This window comes from Mustela nigripes, chromosome 13 (genome assembly GCF_022355385.1).
Source record: "Mustela nigripes isolate SB6536 chromosome 13, MUSNIG.SB6536, whole genome shotgun sequence".
NCBI classification, from domain to species: Eukaryota; Metazoa; Chordata; class Mammalia; order Carnivora; family Mustelidae; genus Mustela; species Mustela nigripes.
The window spans coordinates 99332326-99357312 of NC_081569.1; the positions used below are offsets into that span (position 1 = coordinate 99332326).

Here is a 24987-nt window from a genome sequence, read left to right on the forward strand (position 1 = left end):
GTGGAGTTTTTAGAATTTTGTATATATAGTATCAGGTCATCTGCAAATAGTGACAGTTTTACTTCTTAGTAATTTAGATACCTTTTATTTCTTTTTCTTGTCTGATTACTATGTCTAGAATTTCCACTACTATGCTGAATAGGAGTAGACATCTTTGTCTTTTTCCTCATCTTAAAGGAAAAGCTTTCAATTTTTCTTCATTGAGTATGATGTTAGCTGTGGGTTTGTTGTTTATGGCTTTTATTATATTGAGGTATACTCCCTCTATACTCATTTTCTTGAGCATTCTTATTATGAATGGATATTGAATTTTGCCAAATGCTTTTTCTGCATTGAGATGATTGTATAATTTTTATCTTTAAATTTGTTAATGTGTAACATGATGATTGATTTGCAGATACTGAACCATTTTTGCATCCCTGAAATATTTTCCACTTAATCACACTAAATGACTTTTCAACATATTTTTTAATTCAATTTGCTAATACTTTGTTATAAATTTTTGCATCTAGGGGCATCTGGGTGACATAGTCAGTTAAATATTCAACTCTTGGTTTCAGCTCAGGTTATAATCTCAGGGTCTTGAGATCAAGCCATACATCTGGCTCCATGCTCAGCACAGAGTCTACTTGGGACTCTCTTCTTCTCCTCTGCCCCTCCCCCAATGCTCTTTCTCTAATATAAAAATAAATCTAAAAAAAAACCAAAAAAAACATCTTTGCATCTATGTTCATCAGGGATAGTGGTCTGTAATTTCTTCTTCTCCTTCCTCCCTCCTCCTCTTTCTCTCTTCCTTCTCCTCCTCCCTTCCTTCCCCTCCCCCACCTTCTTCTTTGGTAGTATCTTTGCCTAGTTTGGGTATCAGGGTAATGCTGGCCTTGTAGAATAAATGTGGAAGAATTCTTTCCTCTCGTACTTTTTGGAATAGTTTGAAAAGGATACGTATTACTTCTTCTTTAAATGTTTGGTAGAGGGGCACTTGGGTGGCTCAGTGGGTTAAGCCGCTGCCTTCAGCTCAGGTCATGATCTTAGGGTCCTGGGATTGAGCCCCACATCAGGCTCTCTGCTCAGCAGGGAGCCTGCTTCCCCATCTCTCTCTGTCTGCCTCTCTGCCTACTTGTGATCTATCTGTCAAATAAATAAGTAAAATCTTCTAAAAAATTTTTTAAATAAATAAATAAATGTTTGGTAGAATGGGATTCACCTGTGAAGCCTTCTGGTCTAGGACTTTTGCTTGTTAGAAGTTTTTTGATTATTGATTCATTTTTGGTAGGAGTAATTGATTTATTCACATTTTCTATTTTTTCCTGATAGTTTTGCAAGTTTGGAAATTTCTAGGAATGTATCCATTTCTTCTAGGTTGTACAATTTTTTATCATATAATTTTTCATGGTAGTCTCTTACAATCCTTTGTACTTCTGGGATGTTGGTTATAACTTCCCTTTCACTTCTGAGTATATTTGAGTCCTCTTTCCCAATTGAGTCTGGATAAAGGTCTATCAATTTTGTCTTTTTAAAGAACCAAATCTTAGTTTCATTGATCTTTTCTCTTTTTTTAGTTTCCAATCATTTATTTCCATTCTAATCTTTATTATGTCCTTCCTTCTACAACTCTGGGCTTTGTTCTTTTTCTAGTTCTCTTAGGTATAAGGTTGGATTGTTTGAGATTTTTCTTGTTTCTTGATGGAGGCCTATATTGCTATAGCCTGCCCTCTTAGAAATGTTTTTGCAGCCTGCCTCCCCAAAGATTTTGAACTTATGTGTTTCCATTTTCATTTGCCTATAGGTTTTTTTTTTTTAATCTCCTCTTTGATTTATTTACCCATTGGTTGTTTAATGACTCGCTGTTTAACTTCTGTGTGTTTATGGGGTTTTTTCTCCAGCCTTTTTCTTCTTCTTCTTTTTTTTTTTTTTTAAAGATTTTACTTATTTATTTGACAGAGAGAAATCACAAGTAGATGGATAGGCAGGCAGAGAGAGAGGGAAGCAGGCTCCCTGCTGAGCAGAGAGCCCGATGCAGGCCTCGATCCCAGGACCCTGAGATCATGACCTGAGCCGAAGGCAGCGGCTTAACCCACTGAGCCACCCAGGCGCCCCCTTTTTCTTCTTCTAATTAATTTCTAGTCCCATACCATTGTGGTGGAGGGAAAATGCATGATATGATTTCAGTCTCTTTGAATTTATTGAGACTTGTTTTGTGGCCTAACCTGTGATCTACCCCATAGAATGTTTCATGTGTACTTGTAAAGAATGTGTACTCTGCTGTTTTTGGATGAAATGTTCTATATAATGTTAAGTCCATTTGATCTAGTATGTCATTCAAAGCCACTATTTTCCCTATATTCAGTTCGGGTGTTCTCTATCCATTGACATAACTGGGGTGTTAAAGTCCCCTATCAGTATTGTATTACTGTCAATTTCTCCCTTTGTGTCTTTTTTTTTTTTTTAAGATTTTATTTATATGAGGGAGGGGAAAAGTGAGAGATAGAACACAAGTGGAGGGGGAGGGGCAGAGGGAAAAGCAGATCCTCCCACTGAGCAGGGAGATAGACATGAGGCTTGATCCCAGAACTCCAGGATCATGACCTGAGCCAAAGGAAAATACTTAACCAACTGAGCCACCAAGGTGCCCCTCCTTTTATGTCTGTTAATATTTGCTTTATATAATTAGGTGCTCCTATACTGGGTACCTAGATATTTACAACTGTTTTATCTTCTTGTTGGATTGATCCCTTTATTATTGTTATGCTCTTCACTGTCCCTCATTATAGTCTGTTTTAATATTTATATTGCCTGACATAAATATTATTCACCCTTTCTTTTCATTTCCATTTGCATGAAATATCTTTTCTCATCCTTTCACTTTCAATCTAAGTGTATCTTTAAGTCTGAAGTGAGTCTCTTGTAGGAAGCACATAATTGGGCCTTGTTCTTTCATCTATTTAGTCACTCTGTATCTTTTGATTGGAGCATTTAGCCCACTTAAAGTAATTATTGAGGGGTGCCTAGCTGACTCAGTCAGTAGAGCATGTGACTCTTGATCTTGGGGTTGTGAGTTTGAGCCCCATGTTGGATGTGGAAATTACTTAAAAATAAAATCTTTAGGGACACCTGAGTGGCTCCATTGGTTAAGTAACTGCTTTAGACTCAAGTCATGATCCCAGGGTCCTGGAATCAAGTCCCGCATTGGACTCCTTGCTCGGTGGGGAGCCAGCTTCTCCCTCTGCCTGCCACTTTCCCTGCTTGTGTTCTCTCTCTCTGACAAATAAATAAATAAAATCTTTAAAAATAATAAGGTAAAAAAAAGTAATTATTGATAAGTGTGTACTTATTGCAATTTTATTAATGGTTTTCTGGCTGTATTTGTAGTTCTCTGTTCCTTCTCTCGTCCTCCTCCCTTGTGATTTGATGACTTTAACGTTATGTTTGGATTCCTTTCTCTTTATTTTTTGAGTATCTATTATAGAGTTTTGGTTTGTGGTTACCATGAGGTTCATATATAACATACTACATATATAGCAGTTCATTTTAAGTTTATGGTCACTTAAGTTTCAAAATATTCTAAAAGCACTACATTTTTACTATTTCCCCCACACCCCAAGTCTTATGTTTCTGGTGTCATATTTTACATATTTTTATTCTGTGTGTCAATTATTTTAGAGATGACCGATGTTACTACATTTGCCTTTTAATATTCATGCTAGTTATAAGTGACTGATCCACTATCTTTGTTTGCTTTTAACAGTGATTTTTTTTCTTTCATAATTTTCTTCTGGTTATAGCCTTTTCTTTTCCATTTAAATAATTTCCTTTAACATTTCTTGCAAGGCTGGCTTACTGATGATGAGCTTCTTTAACTTTTGTTTGTCTGGAAAACTCTTTCTCTTTCCTTCAATTATCACACCATAACTACAAAATGACAACACCTCATTTGAGTCTATAAAATAGCAATGCAGATAAAGAAGTGAACACAGAGTGAAGAGTTCAAAACCTACAACTGAAAGGACCCCGATACCACGTGACCAGAATGAGTGAGTCAGAGATGAGTGATAACACAGAAAGACCTTCTTCCAGACTATAACTTAAACAATATGGTTACTTAATTTTTCACATTTCCTGGGAAAATATTAAAATTAAAACCTAATAATGGCCATCTAAGACCACCCAGAATAGCCAGAATCATCTTGGAAATAAAGAACAAAGTTGGAGGATCAAATCTCCCAATTTAAAACCAACTATAAAGCCATAGCAAGTTGGGACGCCTGGGTGGCTCAGTTGGTTAAGCGGCTGCCTTCGGCTCAGGTCATGATCCCAGCGTCCTGGGATCGAGTCCCACATCGGGCTCCTTGCTTGGCAGGGAGCCTGCTTCTCCTTCTCCCTCTGCCTCTGCCTGCCACTCTGTCTGCCTGTGCTTGCTCTCGCTTCTCTCTCTATGACAAATAAATAAATAAAATCTTTAAAAAAAAAAAAAAAAAAAAGCCATAGCAAGATAGTGTGGTACTGGCATAAGGACAGATACAAAAACATGTACAGGAATGGTCACAGCAGCACTATTCATAATAGCCAAAAAGTGGTGAAACTCAAATGCCCAACTGGTGACTAAATAAATGTGGTATACCAATACAATGAAATATTCATCCATAAAAAGGAATGAACTATTGATTCATGTTAATAACATCAATGATCCTTGAAAACTTATACTAAGGGAAAAAGCCAGATCCAAAGGCCACATATTCTATGATTCCATTTATATAAATTGTCCAGAAGAGGCAAATACAGAGACAGAAAGTAATTGCCAGGGAGTGGAGGGAAGGAGAAGACAGAGTGACTGCTAATGGGTAAGGGGTTTCTTTTTTGGGGTGATGAAATGTTCTGGAATTCAATAGTGATAATGGTTGCATGACCTTGTGAATATACCAAAAGTACTGAGTTGTACACTTTAAAAGGATGAACTTTATGGTATGTGAGTTATATTTGACTATAAAAATATCACCCATAGGCAAGTTAAACATAGTTAAAACTGCCTAACTTAACAGAAATGAAGCAGACCACCTGGGAAGAACAGGTGTGCTGCAATGACTGACACTTAAATTAGGTATCTGATTAAATATACACAAATATACATAATGGTAGATTCACACTGTGCCAGCTGGCTGAGAAACAATATAACACTGAATTGGAATTTGTACACAAGAAATGTATTTGTATACATATACATACATATTTATATACACACATCCCCTATTTCAGGACTCCATCATAGAACAATGACAAAATATAATATAGTTCAACTGATATCCAATAACAAAATCTTTGGGTAGTATCTTAGGAGGTTTTCATTACATCAAATTTCATACCATTTCCTCAATAGACAAATGATCTAGTCCATTACATCTTATTTAAATTATAGCAACAGGCCCGTTAACTACAATTGTACATAAATCAACATATACGTCTATACCATAGATATAAATTCACATATATTTTAGGAAAGTAGAGACTATCACATATCATACACCAGCATCATAAAATGACCAAGATCTATCTTCTTATGGTTCAAAATTTTGGCTCTGAGTAAGAGATACAGTTTGGAATCCAAAGTTCCTCATTTACTGCTTAATTATTTAACTTTGAACTAGTTACCTAAGTCTTCTACAGGTAGCAATACTTCCTATGACTCTCAGGAGAATTCAATGAGTGAATCACTTAGCATTGTGCTAGACACCTGTTCAGTATTCAATAAACGTTTGTTATTACTATCATTAAATTTAATAAAATGGAATGGAATGGAACTTATTTTCTGGGGTAATAAATACCACAAAGAAGACTGTCCATGGACAATGCTATAACATATTAATATTTAAGATACTTACAAACATTACAATCAACTCATTCTAGCATATATTATTAGCTATAATTCAAGTCTAAAAATCTATGAAAACAGAGAACTCTGTGTATTAAAACAGAAAACTTACTGATATGACTCTCAAGTCCTGCTTCTAGTTTCTTCAGCCACAATAAAAGGTTTTGTTCCTTGATGGCCTGGTCTGATGGAAATGCAAATACTTGGCCACCTGAATGCAGATTGACCACAACAATAAGAGGAAGGGGAGGCAGAGCGTCAAAATATGCCTGTAAGATTCCTCGTCCTGCAGGAGTATTCTGTCTGCAAAAGGGAGCAATTGAATCCATTAGTATTGCTTTTTATAATAAAATTATGAAAACAACAGGCTGTAGAACATTAAACTTTAAATATAGTATCATATCATTAGGTTTATTTTATAAAAAGATATCCTAAAATCCAAGAGATCTATAACTATGTTATCAGTGATCAGATTCAGATAGAAACTCAGAAATGAGTTTCTTTTAACATGGGCATTGTGTTTCTCTTAGGAGGAAAAAACAAAGGTAGTCAGTGACTATTTTCATGAAAACCAGTCATAGTTCAAAGATTTGTCAATTTGGGTTTGATAAAATCAATAGATTCCTCCCAAAGTTGAGCCAAGTATCAGATCACTTATCAGCTTAAAAATTAAATGGTTACAAACTATAAAATAGTAAGATATTTATAATAAATACTTCTCCAAATAAAGTTCTTTTTCCTCAGAAATAAAGGGGTTAATTTCAAATTAAAAATATTTTTTTAAAAGTTCGGCCATACACAAAAACCACAACTTTTAAGATACCTAGGTTTCCTAAAACAGGAACAAAATGTTTTATGTTCCTAAAACATAAAAATATTTTCATGGAAAATACTGTTTTACTCTGAGATACCTACAAAGCCCTGGGAAATTTTTGTCTTAAGCAGTATGTTGTACTGTTGGTGATCTCTTCACAGAAAAAAAAAAAATGTACATTGTCCCATTCTTGTAATAAATCTCTTTTCATTTGATGAATTTGAACAACAAATAGTGTGTATTTATGTGAACTGTGTTCAGACATTAAATGGAACACAAGCCATACATTTAGAAAACATAAAAGAAAATATTGCAGACAAATGCACTAAAAATTATCTGTAACATAATAGGTTGCATTTTAAAAATATAAAAGTACAGAAAAAGGAACTGAAGAAAAATGCCAAAATATCACAATGTTTATTTTTCTGTATTTGCTTCAGTGGACATCAATTACCTTTAAAGTCAGAAAAGTTACTGCTTTTTAAAATTTGTATGACACCAAAAGGAAACCTAAGTAAAAACAAATTTAAGTGGACCACATCAAATTAAAAAGCTTCTACATCGCAAAAGAAACCATCAACTAAATGAAAAGGTGACCTTTGGAATGAGAGAAAATATTTGCAAATCATCTATCTGATAAAGGGTTTATATCTAAAATAACTAAGGAACTCCTGTAACACCAAAGAACACAAACAATCCAATTAAAAAATGGGCAGAGGATCTAAATAGACATTTTCCCAAAGAAGACATACAGATGGCCATTGTCTTTATGTCTGAAAAGATGCTCAACATCACTAATTAGGGAAATTAGGGAATGCAAACCAAAACCACAACGAGATACCACCTCAGCCCTGTTAAAACGGCTAGTATAAAAAAGACAAAAGAGAACAAGTGTAAAGAAAAGGTAACCGTGGTACACTGTTGGTGAGAACATAAATTGGTACAGCCACTATGGAAGACAGCAAGGTGGTTCCTCAAAAAACTGAAATAGAACTACCATCTGATCGAGCAATCCTACTTCTGGGTATTTATCCAAAGGAGATGAAAACAAGATAGTGAAGAGACACATGCACTCCCATGTTTATTGCAGCATTATTTGTTTAACAGCCAAGATAGGGAAACAACCTAACTGTCTGTCAAAAGATGAATGAAGAAGATGTGGTACAGATACAACAGAATATTAATCAGTCATGAGAAAGAAGAAAATCCTGCTATTTCCTACAACATGGAAGGACTCTGAGGACATTATGCCAAGTGAAATAAGTCAGAGAGAGAAAGACATGTACTGCATGGAATCACTTACGTGAAAAATTAGAAAGTCAAACTCACAGAAGCAGAGTAGAAAAGTGGTTGCCCAGAACTCAGGGTTGGGGGAAATAGGAAGAGGTTGGGAAAAGGAAACAAACTTTCAGCTGTAACATGAATAAGTAAGTTTTGAAGATCTAATGTATATAACATGGTGACTATAGTTGTGAACACTATATAACTGAAAATTGCTGAGAACTTAAATGTTCTTATTCCTTCCCCCACCATATATATATATAATGCAAGGTAATTAATATGTCAATTTACACGGAGGAATCCTTCCACAATGTATACACGTATCAAATCACTATGATGTACACTTTAAATATCTTACAATATTGTCAATTATAACTATATACACCTGAAAAAAAATAACTTCAGCAAAATAAAAAATTTATTGTAAAACAATTCAATCCAGAATAAGGTCATCTTAGACCATATGAGGAAGTTTAGTTACTAAAATATCATAACTCATACACTGGTCCCATTATATTAACTCCAAAGATAGAAGTAGAGAGTTTCATTTTCTAAAAAAAATGTATGTGGCGCCTGGATGGTTCAGTCAGTTAAGTGTCTGCCTTTGGCTCAGGTCATGATCCCAGGATCCTAGGACTGAGTTCCCCATCAGGCTCCTCGCTCAGCAGAGAGCCTGCTTCTCCCTCTCCCACTCCCTCTGCTTGTGTTCCCTCTCTTGCTGTCTCTTTGTCTCTGTCAAATAAATAAATAAAAATCTTTTTAAAAAATGTAATCATTATAGTTTCTTACCTTTTACATATTAAAAAATAAGAATATACTTACAGATTTAACCAGCAGGGGATAAGTGAATCCAAGTGTTTATCTTTTGCCAGCTTCAACATTGCTTTTTTATACTGAGGATTTATGCTGCCCTCACTGAATAAAATAAGTAATGGTTTCTGAAGTCTTAAATAAATAGGAAGATTTTCCACAGTGATCTCTGGCTGTTGAAAAAAAAAAAAAGAAAGAAAGAAAAAACATGGAGAATGATGAGACATAAAATAGAAAACAATGTCCAAATCACTCATGCAATTTTAGTTTGTAAAATGGAATTCAAACATATTTTAAGTGGAGATTTTGCTATACTGACTAGTGACTATGAATAGTAAGAGCTTTTCATTTAAGCTCACTTTATCTCAATGAGTTATTTCCAAAATAAAGCTAACTTGAAGATAAAAGAGTTCCCTGTTTTACAAGGATGGAATGCTTCTAATGATTTCTTATGCTAAAATCTGGACCAGATCAGACGGCAAACATATGACAAACAAAACTCTCATTGTATCTAACATACAATTTTTATAGGGAAAAAAATGCTGAGTTTTAAAGATCTAATCCTTCAACAACTATAATTACTTAAAATAAAAATCTTATTTTGTTTCAATATTATGATTTTAGCATAATTAATATAATCAAAAAACATGTTTAAACAATAAAAATTTCAGTTTCATTTCTGTTCAGGCAAAGCTCAAATACCAAACTCTGGTATGTACTTTTCCTTATTTAGTTCTCGAAGCCACTTTGCAAATTCTCACTTTTCTTCTAATTCTTACTCTTTCACACTCGAAATCCTCTTCTCAGACCTTCCTCTTTCATGACTTAAATCTTAGATCCCCTCTTCTTCAAATTTCCCCAAGTAGTCTTCTCATATTAATTATTATCTTTAATCTTCTACACAGGTTATATCCCCTTCCTAAAATTGACAGATTTCACCAGGCCAGCAGAACAGATCTGAAACATTAGGGGAGATGGAACCCCCACTACAAAGTTCACAATGTTATGCTGCATACTGAATCAGAAAGAAGTAACACACTTTCCCTGCCCTCAAAGAGTTCCTACTCTAAAGGAGCAGACAGGTAGATAAACTGCTGTGATCCAAGAAAATTAAATGTATGACAATAAAATTAAGTGAAAAAAAAAACAAGTAGGGGAGCCCATGGATGATTTTGGAAGTGACATTTGATCTGGTCTTGGGCAAGAAATAAGATCTTGACCGAAGAAGGTATGTGCTAGAGCTGGGATTCCAGATATAGGGAGCTTCATGGGGCTAGGCAGAGAGGTGTGAAAGCATTCATACCATCTGGGAACAGTGGGAGTGAAGTCGGCCAGACTTCGGCATGCAAGAGGCAAATGTGGCTGTAAGACCAGATGGGAAAATGCCTTGATAGGTGTTCTAGCTCCCACAAATTCTGAGAAGATCTTGTATCAAATGAGTGACATGGTTATGCCTGTTTTAGAAAGATGACTAACTAGAATACAAATCTGTGAAAGAACAGACCGGTGAGAGGCATTTAGGGAAGAAAGACCCAAGAATTCTGTGAGTTGAGGTGAAAAGATCAGAAACTCAGATTTAGGAATCATCAGTAGGTATAATGATGGTAAAAATTATGGGTATGGATAAAATTTCCCAAAGAAAGAATAACAGAAAGAAGAAAAACACTGAAGGTTGAAGATGGAATTCTAGAGTGGCGAGATGGTTGAAGGAGGACTGGATTGCAAAAGCAAGCGGAAAAGAGATTTTGAAAAGAAAAACCATTGTTAATAACTTTGATTGCTACTTATAGAAAAGGTCATCAAACATGGTAATTGGAAGGTGTCCTTTGGCGATCAGTATACAAGAAGCTATAACTTATCCATATTAAAAGCATAGTTAAAGGAACTTAACATATCTGAGTCAAGTGTTATTAAACTATATTTAAATGTGACAGCCTTGGATAGATGATTGCTTATGTAGTTCATTATTGTGTATTTCAGATTTGAGCATTATTTACCTAGGCTAATTTATCATCACGTTCATTAAAATAAAAACTGGATACCATACAAAAAAATAACTATCTGGTCACCCATTTCTGCTTCCTATCCAGATGAAGAAACCAAAGTCTTTCTAGCACCTTAGTGCAGGTCAGGAGATAAGCTTGCAGCTGGGTGGCTGGCAGCTACATACTCTAGACTTAAATCTCCAACACAGGGCAGCTTTAAGACATTTAATAACCACTTGAGGGCTTCAGAATTTATGGGAAGGTCATAAACTAAAAGCAAAACAATTTTTATTACAGCTGTTGGTTTTTTAGTCCAACACTGTAAACCCAAACACTATAAACTGGAAACACTGCCCCAATGCTTAACTTACGAACAGAGTATCTCTGATAGTTACGTTTGCCCCCAAGTTTCTCAGCCTTAAAGGATATCACAGATACCATAAATAAATAAATAAATACATACATACATACATACATACATACAAAAAAAAATAATACAAAATAAATTTAAAAAAAATAAAAATGTTTTATCCATCAGTCAAGCACAGATGAAAGAGCAAAATGTTCCAATCTCCTCTCAGGCACAACAGGAACAAGTATCAGCAGCCTTAAACATGTGCATGCCCTTTGGACTAGCAATTTGAATCGTGTGAATTTACCATGAGTATGTAATCATGGAAACACCCAAAGATTACAAACAAGTCTAGTCCCCGAGTAAAACAAAACTAAAGACAACTTAAATATTCACCAACAGGAAATTAAATAAGTTTTTGGTTTTTTCAGTGCAACAGAATATTATACAGATATTAAAAAAAAAACAGTATGTATATCTTCATTTCTTGGTGGATAGATGCCTTAATATAAAAAGAAAATCATAGATACACATGGAATTTTTTTTTTAAAGTTTGGGAAAATATTTCTTCCATTTAAATTTGGTCAAGGAGGTTATGGTTGATTCCAATTTTCTTCTCTTAACAGTTCTCTGTATTATCTGGGAGAAAGAAGGCAAAGGCTTATAATAATTCCGAAAATATTATACTATGTATATGGCTAAGGAAATATTCATTTAATAACATGTCATTAAATACAAAAATGTCACCTTAATAATTTGGAAACCTACATCCTGAAAATATTAATGATTTGATTAATTATAACCTGTAACTTTAATGGGAAGAAGGGAGGGAACAGAACCAGGATCACAAAAAGATTTAATAAAGACTACAGCTATTAATCTGAGCCTAAAATATAATGTTATTTAGATCATCATGGCAAAAAACATAACAGGAGGATATTCATTCAGTATTTATCGCTGATAGTAATGCCTCTTATGTCACTTTAGAAATGCAGAGAAGTAGGGCGCCTGGGTGGCTCATGGGTTAAGCCTCTGCCTTCAGCTCAGGTCATGATCTTGGGGTCCTGGGATTGAGTTCCGCATCAGGCTCTCTGCTCGGCAGGAAGCCTGTTTCCTCCTCTCTCTCTGCCTAGTTGTATGTGATCTCTCTCTGTCAAATAAATAAATCTTTGAAAATTAAAAAAAAAAAAAAGAAATGCAGAAAAGTATATATTTACAATATTCCAGCTATGTTTAATATAAATACTAAAACAACAGAAACTGAGAAATATAGGTTACAACTGTTGTGCCCTTGAGTTCACTATTTTCAAAGGAAGCAGTGGAAAAGGCTTTTCATAAGATACTATTTTGTTCAAAACTGTGTAGTAAGAATACTAGCTAACAGTTGTTGAATGCTCACCAGGGTCCAAATATGACACATAACACCATATACCTGTCTCACTTAGTCTTCACAATTAAGTCTCTGCAGCAGGTGCTACGACGACCACCTGCATTTTACACCGATGGCAAGTGAGGCAGAGAGAAGTTAAGAAAGAGCCAGCAAGGAATCAAGCAAGGATCTGAAGCTGAGTAGAATCCACGTGCTTTATATATGCACCAAGTTTCAGCCTAGTTTTAAGTACTTCCTTCAACTGGTCATCAGCTACACTAGTCTCGGCAGTAAAAATAATCCAAAGACATGTCAACTGTTGGCAGTGGACTACAGAAGCTGTGTGCATTAAGAGTGAAGACTAAAACAGCAATCCAATGAATCTTCAGCTCACAAGACATCATGCCCTGTGCCAACAACAGCTGGAAAATGGTGTATTAAAACAGACTATTTTTAACTGGTCTAGATTTTCCTATTTTAAATAATATCCGTATTATAAAATATACTCACAAATGTTTCCAGTAATGCATTTGTTATTATTTGAACTATGTCTTGTGCAGGGGAGTTAGCTAATGGAATGCTCTCTATTTTGCCTTCTTTGTGTCTGGCCAGCAGCAGGGCTGGAAGGGTTGCAGCATATTTATTTGACCTATGAAGAAATGTAGTATTAAGATCTCCAATAAAATATAGCAAGTCATCAAAAACATAAACAATTAGTCCGGGAGGTCAGAGTGGGAGGTAGCAAATGGGGAAGCCCTATTACTAGAGAAAAAAATGAACTCGATTTCCTGGCAAACTTAACTTCTGTATGAGGCTATCTGAGGAAGTGCAGGAGCCTTGACAACCTAGATTAAAAGAAAGCAACAGATAAAAACCTAGCCAGATTTTTTTTTTTCTCCAGACAACTTACCCAACAAGAAAATGTCTAAACAGGATTAGGAACATGCTGCATGGTTATCGACCTTTCTGGACTGCTCACCAGACTGCTGAGCAGGAGACAAGCATTTACTAGAAACCTACTATTTTCCAAGCACTCTTTCAGGCACCTTTAGTTTTCATTTAACCCTCAATAGCCCTACATGAGACCACTATTACCTGCACTTGATAGAGAAGGACACCAGGACTCAGAGAGTGATAAATGGCATAGCTAGGCTTTAAACCAAGGTGCCCCTCATACAAAGTCTATGCTCTCTCCACTGCGACAAAGCCTCAATCTGCCACTTCTTACCACTACTTTTGCTAACAAAAGAGGGGAATCACTAAATTAAATAGAAAAAAATGCTTGGTGTGAAACAACCAGTGAGGTAGTCACATATATATCATGTAAAATCTCAATTGATGGTAAAACAAAGTATAGATGTTATAATACATAAACATTAGTAGAGGTTCCTGTCTTCAAATTACCTGGAAGACTCTCTTAGGTGATCAGTTGGTTACCAATAAAACATGCTCTGAAAACTACTGGCCCACCTCTTGGACCACAGTTAAATGCACAATGACAGCAGAGTACAAGACAGTGGGTGACTTCCTTATTTCAGGTGAATAGGCTTCATATTTTCTAAAGATCTAGAGTTCAGGATTTACTTCACAAGTTACTGCTTTCATGGATAGAAAGAGAGCTTAATCACGAAGGGCATATGTCACCAGTGTTCAGGATGAAAGATGTAAGCTCAAATCACTATTAGGAATATTACAGTCAGGAGGTAAGCAAGACAAATTATTGGGACTTATCAACTCCACTTGCACCTGAAAATAAGCCATTAATGCAGAATGTGATGTACATGTATTACTGTATGTATTGTGTATGCATTACTAATCTCCAAATTTTCGATTCAGTCCTTCATTCTGAACCAACTGAAATATCTGGTAGTTCATAGGAGTCCCACACTCTACAAATAAAGCAACTTATGTGGTTAAAAAAAGCACTGATTAAGTGTATGTTTGCAATAGCTTAAAATTAGGTGGCACTATCAGGTATAGTTATATCGCTTAAAACTGAATGAGAAAATTCTGATATTTATACATGCCTTGGTGGCAAATCAAAATCCAGACACTCAAGATGTAAAATTCCCAAAACTTTGATAATTCCAAAGAACCAAAACTGCAGGTAAGAGAACCCAAAGAGGAAAATTTTTATAGAAAGGTGAAATAGCATGAATCCAAGGTCACCCCTATGGGGACTCTAGCCTAAAGCAAAAGAATAACTAAAAATTCTAAATATGCAGGTGGTACTTCCCAGATCTTCTTTGAAGAAAATTAAAAATTTAGGTATATTGCTGACCTATTTTCCTTCATCAACTGTGTAAAGACAAACAATATATTATCTTGCAAACTTCTTCCTCTCTAAAATTAGAAGACCAAATAAACTTACAGTATTAAAACATCTTCTTCAGAATAAATTCCAGTGATAACATATCCTTTTAGGCAGTTTCCTGCTTCAGTGAAATCTTCTTTCACTATAAATACATAGACAAGACAAAACTCTGAAACCTTTAAAATTATGTGGGCTATATAACTGATGAACAGACTTATAAATGGCTGTAATTTACTATTAATTATAAAGATAAATTTTTACAGGTAGATCTTATATAACTTAGTAGTTCTAAAATAAATCTATGTTCTTTTTATGACATTTGATTACTAGAGAAATGTAAGTTGATATAATGCAATTATGGTTCCCTAAACAAACATACTCTAAATGTGATTTGTCAAATTTATAGCATTCTAATCATACAGAGTTACTGAATAAATATTTGTTGCTTTTTAATTTACTCCTAAGGTAAGGTAATTGAAACAACTGTCCTACACATAGCCTGGAAAGAGAAGTGTATGTGAAATGATGAAAACATTATCATCCCAAAATCTAGAAGTGCTTACATGTACAGAAAAAATAGAAGACTAGTAATTCTAGGCCTTTAACAGTATCTATGTTAGGATTCTGCAATTATGAGGGATTTGTGTCTTTATATTTCCCCTATTTTCTATAATGTGTTTTTGTTATCTTTGAACTTTAATTTGTGTATCTGTCTTTTTTCATTTGTTAGGATACAGATAATTTGTTATCTGTAATAATAATTTCTTACTTATCTGTAAGAAATAATTTATTTCTGTAGCTTTCTGAATATGTTTTGTAAATAATATTATATTTTGGATCATGTTAATGACTATTTTATGACCAAGAAACAAGTCTGAATTAAACACTCATAGACTAATGAGAGAACAGAGGTAAACTTATATAAATGACGTATTCTTGCAACATGAAGGCTAAATGGTAGTGCAGCACTGCGTGGAAGGAAGGTTCATGGCAGTTCAAACAGAAAACTGAGGACAAAAGAACTGAGTGCTAAAGCATCTAGTACTCTGGACATGCTGAACCCAAAAGTTCTGCACCTAAGTAGTAAATACTGTGCTCATGGTGTGAGCATCAGCACTGTTAGCATCTGGTAACCACAAGGCTGTATTCTTTAAAAAGGATAGATACTTTCCACAAGATTAAGAAACACTGTAGCAAAGCCAGGTTACTAAAGTGGCACAGTCAGCCAGTAAGCAACATTGAGGTCTCATTTATAACCATGAATTTCATGAGAAACTATTACCCTGTGAAAATATTTTCTTCAGCCTGTGTTACATCAAAGCAGAAAAGATTCATTTAAAAAAAAATAAACAAAAAGACGCCTGGATGGCTCAGTCAGTTAAGCATCCAATCTCGGTTTTAGTTCAGGTCCTGTTTTTTGGAGTTGTTGAGACTGAGGCCTGCATCAGGCTCAGTGCTGGGCATGGAGCCTGCTTAAGATTCTCTCTCTCCCTCTTCCTCTGCCTGCCCACTCAAAACAAAAACAAAAACAAAAACAAAAAAAGAGAGAGAGGGAAAGAAAGAAGAAAAGTAAACTATTAGAACTGACTGTCTATACTTTTATTTCTAAGAGAAAACAGAACTAAATTCTGGTCAGTAATTGATGATCATTATCTAAAACAATGACAGAATCTGTTTCAGCTTCTTCTTCTTTTTTTTTTTTTTTTTTGATAAATAACAGTGGAAAATTATACTATGTCCATATAATTTCCTCATACAGAAGCCTCTCTACTCATTAATATGTTTCTTTTTTAAAAAATATTTTATTTATTCATTTGAGAGAGGCACAAATGGGGGAGAGGAGCAGAGGGAAAGGGAGAAACAGGCTGCCCACTGAGAGGGAGCCCAATATGAGGCCTGATCCCAGGACCCCAAGGTCATAACCTGAACCAAAGGAAGACACTTAACCAACGGAGCCACCCAGGCACCCCTTGAATATGTTGTTTTTTTTTTTCTTTGAAAGATTTGATTTATTCATTTGACAGAGAGAGATCACAAGTAGGCAGAGGGCAGAGAGGCAGGCAGAGAGAGAGGGGGAAGCAGGCTTCCTGCTGAGCAGAGAGCCAGATGTGGGGCTCGATCCCAGGACCCTGGGATCATGACCTGAGCCGAAGGCAGAGGCTTTAACCCAGTGAGCCATCCAGGCACCCCATGAATATGTTTCTTAAAAGGCTCATCATATATCTTGCTATTTCTGCAATGGAAATATTTAAAACTACAGACCTTGATAAATACATACTTACATACATACATACATACATACATACATACTCTAGACCTCAGATACACATTCATTTCCACCAAACAAGACTGTCAGTTTTCCTCTGAACATTTAAAAACCAGACATACTCTCCTCCTTGGTGGAAACTACATATATGTCAGAATATACCGCAACCCCAAGTATAAGAAAAAAATCATTTAATCTAAATAAGAATGTTCTTAAATCACAATAAATATATTTGTGATATAATATTAATGGTGACCTCCAATATTTAGTTGTGTATCTATAAACATGTTTTAACTGCATAAAATAAATACATTAACTTAGCAATACTGCTTTTTTCCCCACTGTCATGTTACTGAATTGTTACATTTATATACACACACACATATACATATACTACACATATATCTATTTTTTTTTAGCTCTACCAACAAGAGTTGAAAAGCAAGAACACTCCAGTAACTAAAAACACTCCTAATCCCTAGATTTTGGTTTCTAAATTCCATGTCCCACTAAAAGGAACTTAGACCCTTGGTTGAGAAATGGCTGATTCTAGGAATGGGACTGGGAACATTTTGTACCAAAAAGACATACCCCAAAAAAGATGGAAACTTGTCAAAAGGACACAGGAGTCCGACTGAAGGGGTGTGACAGCAACTAATTATAACCCACGGAATAAAATAAGGACTCAGGTGTCTATACTGAAAAATAAACAATGAGAAGGAAAAGCTCTTACAGTAGTATGTGAAATGTATTAGTACATATATAGAATGAATAGGGAGTTAGAAATTTTCCACTTGGCAACCATCATAGTTCTAGCTCTTTCAAGCAATGGATTCTAAAACTGGAATGCAAAAGTATAATGAGAAACAGGACATTTACACAGCTTTAAATTCTATCCCCAAAAGATACTTACTAATTACAAAGGGGGAAAAAAAGTATCTTTCATGTAAAGAGACCTGGCACATACAAATTAGACAAAGGAGACACTTCAGCCCTCATGATAACCACATAATCTTTAAATCATTAGAATCTACATGAACAATAAACAAATATCTGATATAAAATAAGTGCTCAGTAAATGTTAGTAGTCAGCTCTTGTGAATAAAATTCATTTGTACATAAAAATGTAGTCAATTCATAAAAGCCTTTTATTGTTATACATATTCTCATTCAATAGATGTTGAAAGTCCAGTAACTATCACATGAATATCTGCAAAAACCAAAAACAACAAAAAGAAGAAAATCTAATATCTGACTGAAAAAGTCTGAGAACAATCAATCTAGTGAAATAACAAAAGGCATCCTATCCAGATTACATCATTCAGGCACACTGGAACAATCTCTACGTTGTTTAACATTATACTTTTGACTTATTTTTTAAAGACTTATTCATTTGGGAGGGACGGAAGGAGGGAGGAGGAGGAAGAGGGAGGAGGAAGAGAGAGAGTACAAGCTTGAACACGTACACAGGGAGGGGTGGAAATGGGAGAGAATCTTAAGCTGAATCCCTGCTGAGCACAGAGCCCCACTAAGGGCTAGATCTCACAACCCTGAGATCATTATCTGAGCCAAAAACAAGAGTCAGACACTTCACTAACTGAGCCACCCAGGTGCCCCTATACTTTTGATTTTTGTTAAGAGATAATTATGTGTAAATCTTATCATTTATATAAATGATCAAAGTATATTGTTCCCTATATCTTTTACATTAAAAGAAATATGAAAAATCCCTCTCAGCATTTACAATCAGGGAAAAGTTTTTTATTGCCATTTATTATATAATGATGATAAGAAAGCAAAAATTTCATCTTTCTATTTCCGATTGCTGCCAGATTGCCTAAGGTTAAGTTTTATGATCAACTGCAGTGTTTTCTAAATATTCTATACAATTATCCCCTGATCTTTTATGGCTTAACTCTTACTCTTGTTTTAATGATTTTATTGTATTTGTGCTTTTTATTATCTGAAAGCCTTAATTCTTTTTGGAAGGTGCCCAGCTCAGGGCACCAAGCACCTGCGGTAGCTAGGAAGAAAAAGTCAATGGGTAGAAGCAAAAACATTAGAAAGGCAAAGACAAAGGAGTAAGACACAGACTCATTCACTTCACAATTTTTCATAAAGAGAATACAAATGAAAAAGCTGTCCTCTCTAGGATTTTGCCTTTTAAGACGGGAAGCCACAGAACACGCATTCACATTCTTATTATTTCCTTCTAGTAAGTTCTTTTGGCTTTTATTTTAAAAGATTTTGAAGGGCTGCCTGGGTGGCTCAGTGTGTTAAGCCTCTGCCTTAGCTCAGGTCATGATTTCCGGGACTGGGATCGAGCCCTGCATCAGGCTCTCTGCTCAGCAGGGAGACTGCTTTCCCCCCTCTCTCTCTCTGCCTGACCTCTCTGCCTACTTATGATCTCTCTCTGTCAAATAAATAAATAAAATCTTTAAAAAAAAATAAAAGATTTTGAAGACAACATAGAGGGGAACAACTGCTAGAAAGAAATTTGTAGAAAGCAGAATTTAATAACTAGTTAACAGTATCTGTTATCTATAGATATGATGCTACATGGGGATACTCTTCCCAGAAAAATATCCTTAAAAGATTTTATTCAGAATTTGAAATTCATCTTAAATTAGAGAAAAACAAGGGGGCAGGTTTTCTAGATAAATACAAACAGCTAATCTGTGATAAAAAAAAAAACACTAAAGGTTTTGTTACACAGTCAATTCAAGAAGTTATCCATATGGGAAGGCAAGAGAATAACATTATAACAATAATACTGGTTAGAAAAAAACAAACCCCTGTGTACTCTTCCTTTACTACTTACTGAAAGCCATTCCTATAAAGTTAGAAAAAATAGAGTCTAAAAATAGAGAAGTTGTGATATTAAAGGAACACTATAGTCTATGATGTTATGTAAAACTAACAATTAATTGCTGTATGTGCTGTTTCAAAGCTGAATGAAAAAACATTAAATTGAAATGCTCCAAAAATAAGATGGATTAATTGACAGGTAGAAGGATGGACAGATGCACAGGTATGTGCTAAATCAAGCAAGTACAGGTTAAATGCCAATAGAAGAATCTAGACGGTAGGTATATGGATGTTCACTATAAAATCTTTCAACTTTGCTGTATGTTTGAAAATTTTCATAATAAAATGTTGGAACAATAAATGCAAAAACATTTTTGAAAGAGAAAGCAAAAATACTGAAGTTCAGTAATACTGATAATTTGAATCTATAATACAAGACTATAGAGGCCCATATAAAGAAAAAAAAATGACAGAAGAAATTAAAAGCACTCTCATCTTCCACAGAAGGAGTCAAAAATAATTAAAATGGTCTTTAATTTTATTGATTCCAATATTTTTGTTTGTTTTTTTTTAAAGACTATCTTCTCTATGGGGCGCCTGGGTGGTTTAGTTGTTAAACACCTGCCTTCGGCTCAGGTCATGATCCCAGGGTCCCGGAATTGAGCCCCACAGGTATTGAGCCCCACATTGGGCTCCCTGCCTGGTAGGAAGCCTGCTTCTCCCTCTCCTATTCCCCCTACTTGTGTTCCCTCTCTCCATGTGTGTCTCTGTCAAATAATAAATAAAATCTTAAAAAAAAAAAAAAAATCTTCTCTGGCTCTGGGGAAAATAAAACCAAAAGAAGCATTCTCCATATAGACTAAACTAACCAAAGAAAGCATAAAACAAGCAACAGAAACACAAATAAGTTTAGACAATATGTATAAATGATTAAAGTTCACCTGGAAGAGCCAACAGGCAAAAAAAAAGATAATAAAATGTATAAAAGACAAACAAAAGAGTTGACCCAATTATATATTGCAACATGTATTATAAAACTAATAAATTAGAGTGGTGTGCCTGGGTGGCTCAGTCGGTTAAGTGTCCAACTCTTGATTTCAGCTCGGGTCATGATCTCAGGGTCCTGGAATAGAACCCCATGTTGGGCTGTGCGCTCAGGATGCAGCCGCCTTGTCTCTCTCTCCTTCTGCCCCTCACCTTGCATTCTCTATCTCTCAAATAAAAAGATCTTTTTAAAAAAATGAATAGATTAGGTATTGACAGGGAAATAAAAGTGAATAAAATAGAAAATATTTATTATTATTTTCAAATATTTAAACAGATACACAGAGACACACACAAATACAGACATGGATTTAATATGGTGATAGTGGAATCAAAAAAAAAAAAAAAAAAAGAATGAATGAAAAAAGGACAACTGTTAACTATTCAGACAAAATAAAGTTGGCCCCTAACCTCATACCATGCACAAAAATATCCAAATAGTTAAAGACTTAAAAAAGAAAAAAAATCAAAGAACACAATCAAGAGTAGAAAGGCATGCTAAGGTACAGAATAAATAAAGAATTCCTGCAACTCAACAACAACAGCCTCCTTAAAAAACGAGCATAGGATTTGAATAGACACTTCTCCAAAGAAGAGATACAAATGTCCAACAAGCACATAAAAAGATGCTCAGTATCACTATTTATCAGGAAAGTAAAAATCAAAACCACAATCAAATCAAAACCTCACACCCATGAGCATGGCTAGTATCAAAAAACCAGAAAATAACAATGTTGGTGAGGATGTGGAGAAGTCAGAACACTTGTATACTAGTGGTGGGAATATAAAATGGTACAGCCACTAGGGAAAACAGTATGTTCACCCATGTTCACAGAAGCATTATGCACAATAGCCAAGAGGTGAAAACAACCCAAATGTTAGTCAACAGATGAATGGATAAATAAAATGTTTTATATACATACAATGTAATTTTACTTATCCCTTAAAAAGAAGGAAATTCCTTTTTTAAAAATATTTATTTATTTTAAAGAGAGAGAGAAGAGAGAACAAGAGAGAGAGAGAGTAGGGAGGGGCAGAGGGAAAGAGATTAACTCTAGCAGATGCCTCTCTAAGCTCAGAGCCTTATCTCATGACCCCAAATCAAGATCTAAACTCAAACCGAGACTCAGATGCTTAACCAACAGTGCCACCCATAGGCCCCTAAAAGCAAGGAAATTCTGACACGTGCTACAACATGGCTCAATCTTAAAGACATCCTGCTAAGTGAAATAACCAGACAATAAGAGACAAGTCAGACTCACTGAGATATAAAGTAGAATTGGGGCTTTCAGGGGCTAGGGAAATAGGGAAATGAGAGCTGTTGAACAGGGACAGGGTTTTGGTTTTGCAAAATGAAAAAAATTCTGGAGATTAGCTGTACAACAATGTAAATATATTTGACACTAGTGAACTATATGCTGAATCAGTTAAGGTGGTAAATTTTGTTACATGTATTTTATCAAAATTTAAAAAAAGAAAAATATTCAAAGCAAGAAGACAATATAAATTAGTATAAGAAAATATAAATTAAAACAAGAAGAAAATATGTGACTACTAACTGACTTTTAACTGATAAGGATGATAGAGATTTTCTATAACTGAAATCAGTGGATAAATCTCAAAATCAATACATTTGAAAACAAATTTTAAACTGCTAAATACAAAATTATTAAAGCTAACAACCAAACTGGGGGAAAATAACTGAAACAAAATATCAAGAATCTAATATCCTTAATACATAAAAATCTCATAGTAATTCATTAGACAAGCACTAAAACCCCATTTTTAAAAAATGAATAACACATATAACACACAGCTTATATAAAACATAAAGTTATCCTCCTACTGGGAATCTATACCCATTAAACAGTCTAAATTCCACAGATAGATGTATAAATTAAAAAATTTTTTATAGCAAAAAGAAAAGAGTGAAATGACAGATCTTATTTGTTGGTAAACAGTTAAATAAATTATGGTATATGCATCCAAATACATAGCCATGATGATTTTGAAGAATATTAATCATAGGGGAAAAAAGCACCCATGTAATATTAAATAAAAACAGCAAAATACTAACCTAGATACACAGCACTAGCCCAATTACATTAAAATATATACAAATATGCAATACATAGTTAAACAGATAAAAGAGGGAAAGAATTATACCAAAATTTAACAACTAGGGCACCTGGGTGGCTCAGCTGGTTAAGCAACTGCCTCTGGCTCAGGTCATGATCTCAGAGTCCTAGGATTGAGTCCGGCATCGGGCTTCCTGCTCAGCAGGGAGACTGCTTCTCTCTCTGACCTTGCCCCTCATGTTCTCTCTCTCTCATTCTCTCTCTCTCAAATAAATACATAAAATATTTAAATAAATAAATAAATTTGGGGGCGCCTGAATGGCTCAGTGGGTTAAGCCTCTGCCTTCGGGCTTGGGTCTTGATCCCAGGGTCCTGGGACCGAGCCCCACATCAGGCTCTCTGCTCCACGGGGAGCCTGCTTCCTCCTCTTTCTCTCTCTGCCTGCCTCTCTGCCTACTTGTGACCTCTGTCTGTCAAATAAATAAATAAAATCTTTTAAAAAATAAATAAATAAATTCACAACTAAATAATCTTGGATTTTTTCCTTCAAGTTTAATTTCAAAATTCTGTAATTTGAGTTCTTAATCATTAAAAAAGATATTAATTCATTTTTTAATAAACTAGCAATCAAGTTTTTAACTATTACCTAACTCCTTACCTGTTGTCATGTTTGGACTAAACAGTCCCAGCACTGACACACTAGAGTAGGAGATCAGGTCTTTATGTAATTCCCCATTTAAATACTCTTCTGCTTCTTGGACCGATGTTATGTTCACTGGGCATGAAATCCTGTTGCTGAATGAATAGATAGCTATATTCAAAATTAATTTTTAAGGATACTTTTCAGGTTGCAAAAAAAAATAAAACATACTGACACTGACGAACACTATATTCCACAGGGTAAATATCTGACAAAATAAAGACAAATACTATTCTAATTTAAAAAAAAAAAAAAAAACACCCTCATTAAACACAACCTCAACCTCCCCTGAAGTGAAGGAATAAGCTCTCTTCACCTTATCCTGTGATCTCATTTCCTTACTCCTTAACCTATTCAAGGTGTGTCTACAAAGTATGGGAATTAAGTTTATAGACCTCAAAATTTAAAAGTCTTAGGGAGAAGCTGAATACTCACAGCTGGATAAATTTTAGGAGATCTTCAGTTCCTAACATTCCAGTGTAAGACACTGGGGTCTCGCCTTCCTTATACATCTTCACAACAGGAAATTCAGTGACATTTTGCTTAGTACATAAATCAGACCAATCTGCACAGTTCACTCTAGCAAGCAGCATAGTGGATGTGCCTAAACAAGAGGAAATGCACATTTTATAAATATTAATGTAGAAAACTCAGTTGTGTAGACTTAACAACATTTTTACCCCATTCTTTTTTAACCTCTCATCAGCATGAATGGCTTCTACTGGACACTTTCTTCCCTTGATTTTTGCAACCCCTTCCCCAACTGGCTTATTTTCCCATCTCCTTTGCTGCTCTATTTTTGGGTCCCTTTTCCATGTTCATCTGCCAGTAGAGTCTAAGATGTCTGTAGTATTACATCCCTGATACCTGATCAATGCATGAATTTCCAAAGGTGTTCCTAATTTAAAGATTTAAAACAAAAAAAACCCAGATTCTCTTAGCTATAGCTACTAGGTACGGGTAGGTATAAAAATTTGATATATGCTGCCACCTTGTGACTGAGTATAAAATATTCTTCATCGTCTTAGATAAGAAGTGGTTTTTTTCCCCACAAAGTCAACATGAAAAGTTATAGGACTCATGCCCAAAGTATTACAATAGTCTTCCAATTTGGCGTAGTATGATGTAGTAGAGCATACCCATACTATGCATTTCTACATTAAGCCCCCTGAACTTCTAAAACAGTCCCAGGGGCGCCTGGGTTGCTCAGTGGGTTGGGCCGCTGCCTTCGGCTCGGGTCATGATCTCAGGGTCCTGGGATGGAGTCCCGCATCCGGCTCTCTGCTCAGCAGGGAGCCTGCTT

The 24987-nt window shown here is 35.1% G+C and overlaps 1 protein-coding gene across 6 annotated transcripts in view; it reads right to left on the minus strand.

Moving 5' to 3' along the window:
* The window catches only part of TXNDC16 (thioredoxin domain containing 16), a 107099-nt gene that overhangs the window by 9745 nt on the left and 72367 nt on the right, over positions 1 to 24987 (minus strand). For all 6 annotated transcript variants that reach the window (XM_059373208.1, XM_059373207.1, XM_059373205.1 and 3 more), the window contains 6 exons: positions 24120 to 24288; positions 23643 to 23779; positions 14846 to 14930; positions 12985 to 13123; positions 8781 to 8941; positions 5976 to 6166 (listed from right to left, as the gene is read on the minus strand). In XM_059373208.1, coding sequence (XP_059229191.1) covers positions 5976 to 6166; positions 8781 to 8941; positions 12985 to 13123; positions 14846 to 14930; positions 23643 to 23779; positions 24120 to 24288 — 882 coding nt within the window. The remainder of the gene's footprint in view (positions 1 to 5975; positions 6167 to 8780; positions 8942 to 12984; positions 13124 to 14845; positions 14931 to 23642; positions 23780 to 24119; positions 24289 to 24987) is intronic.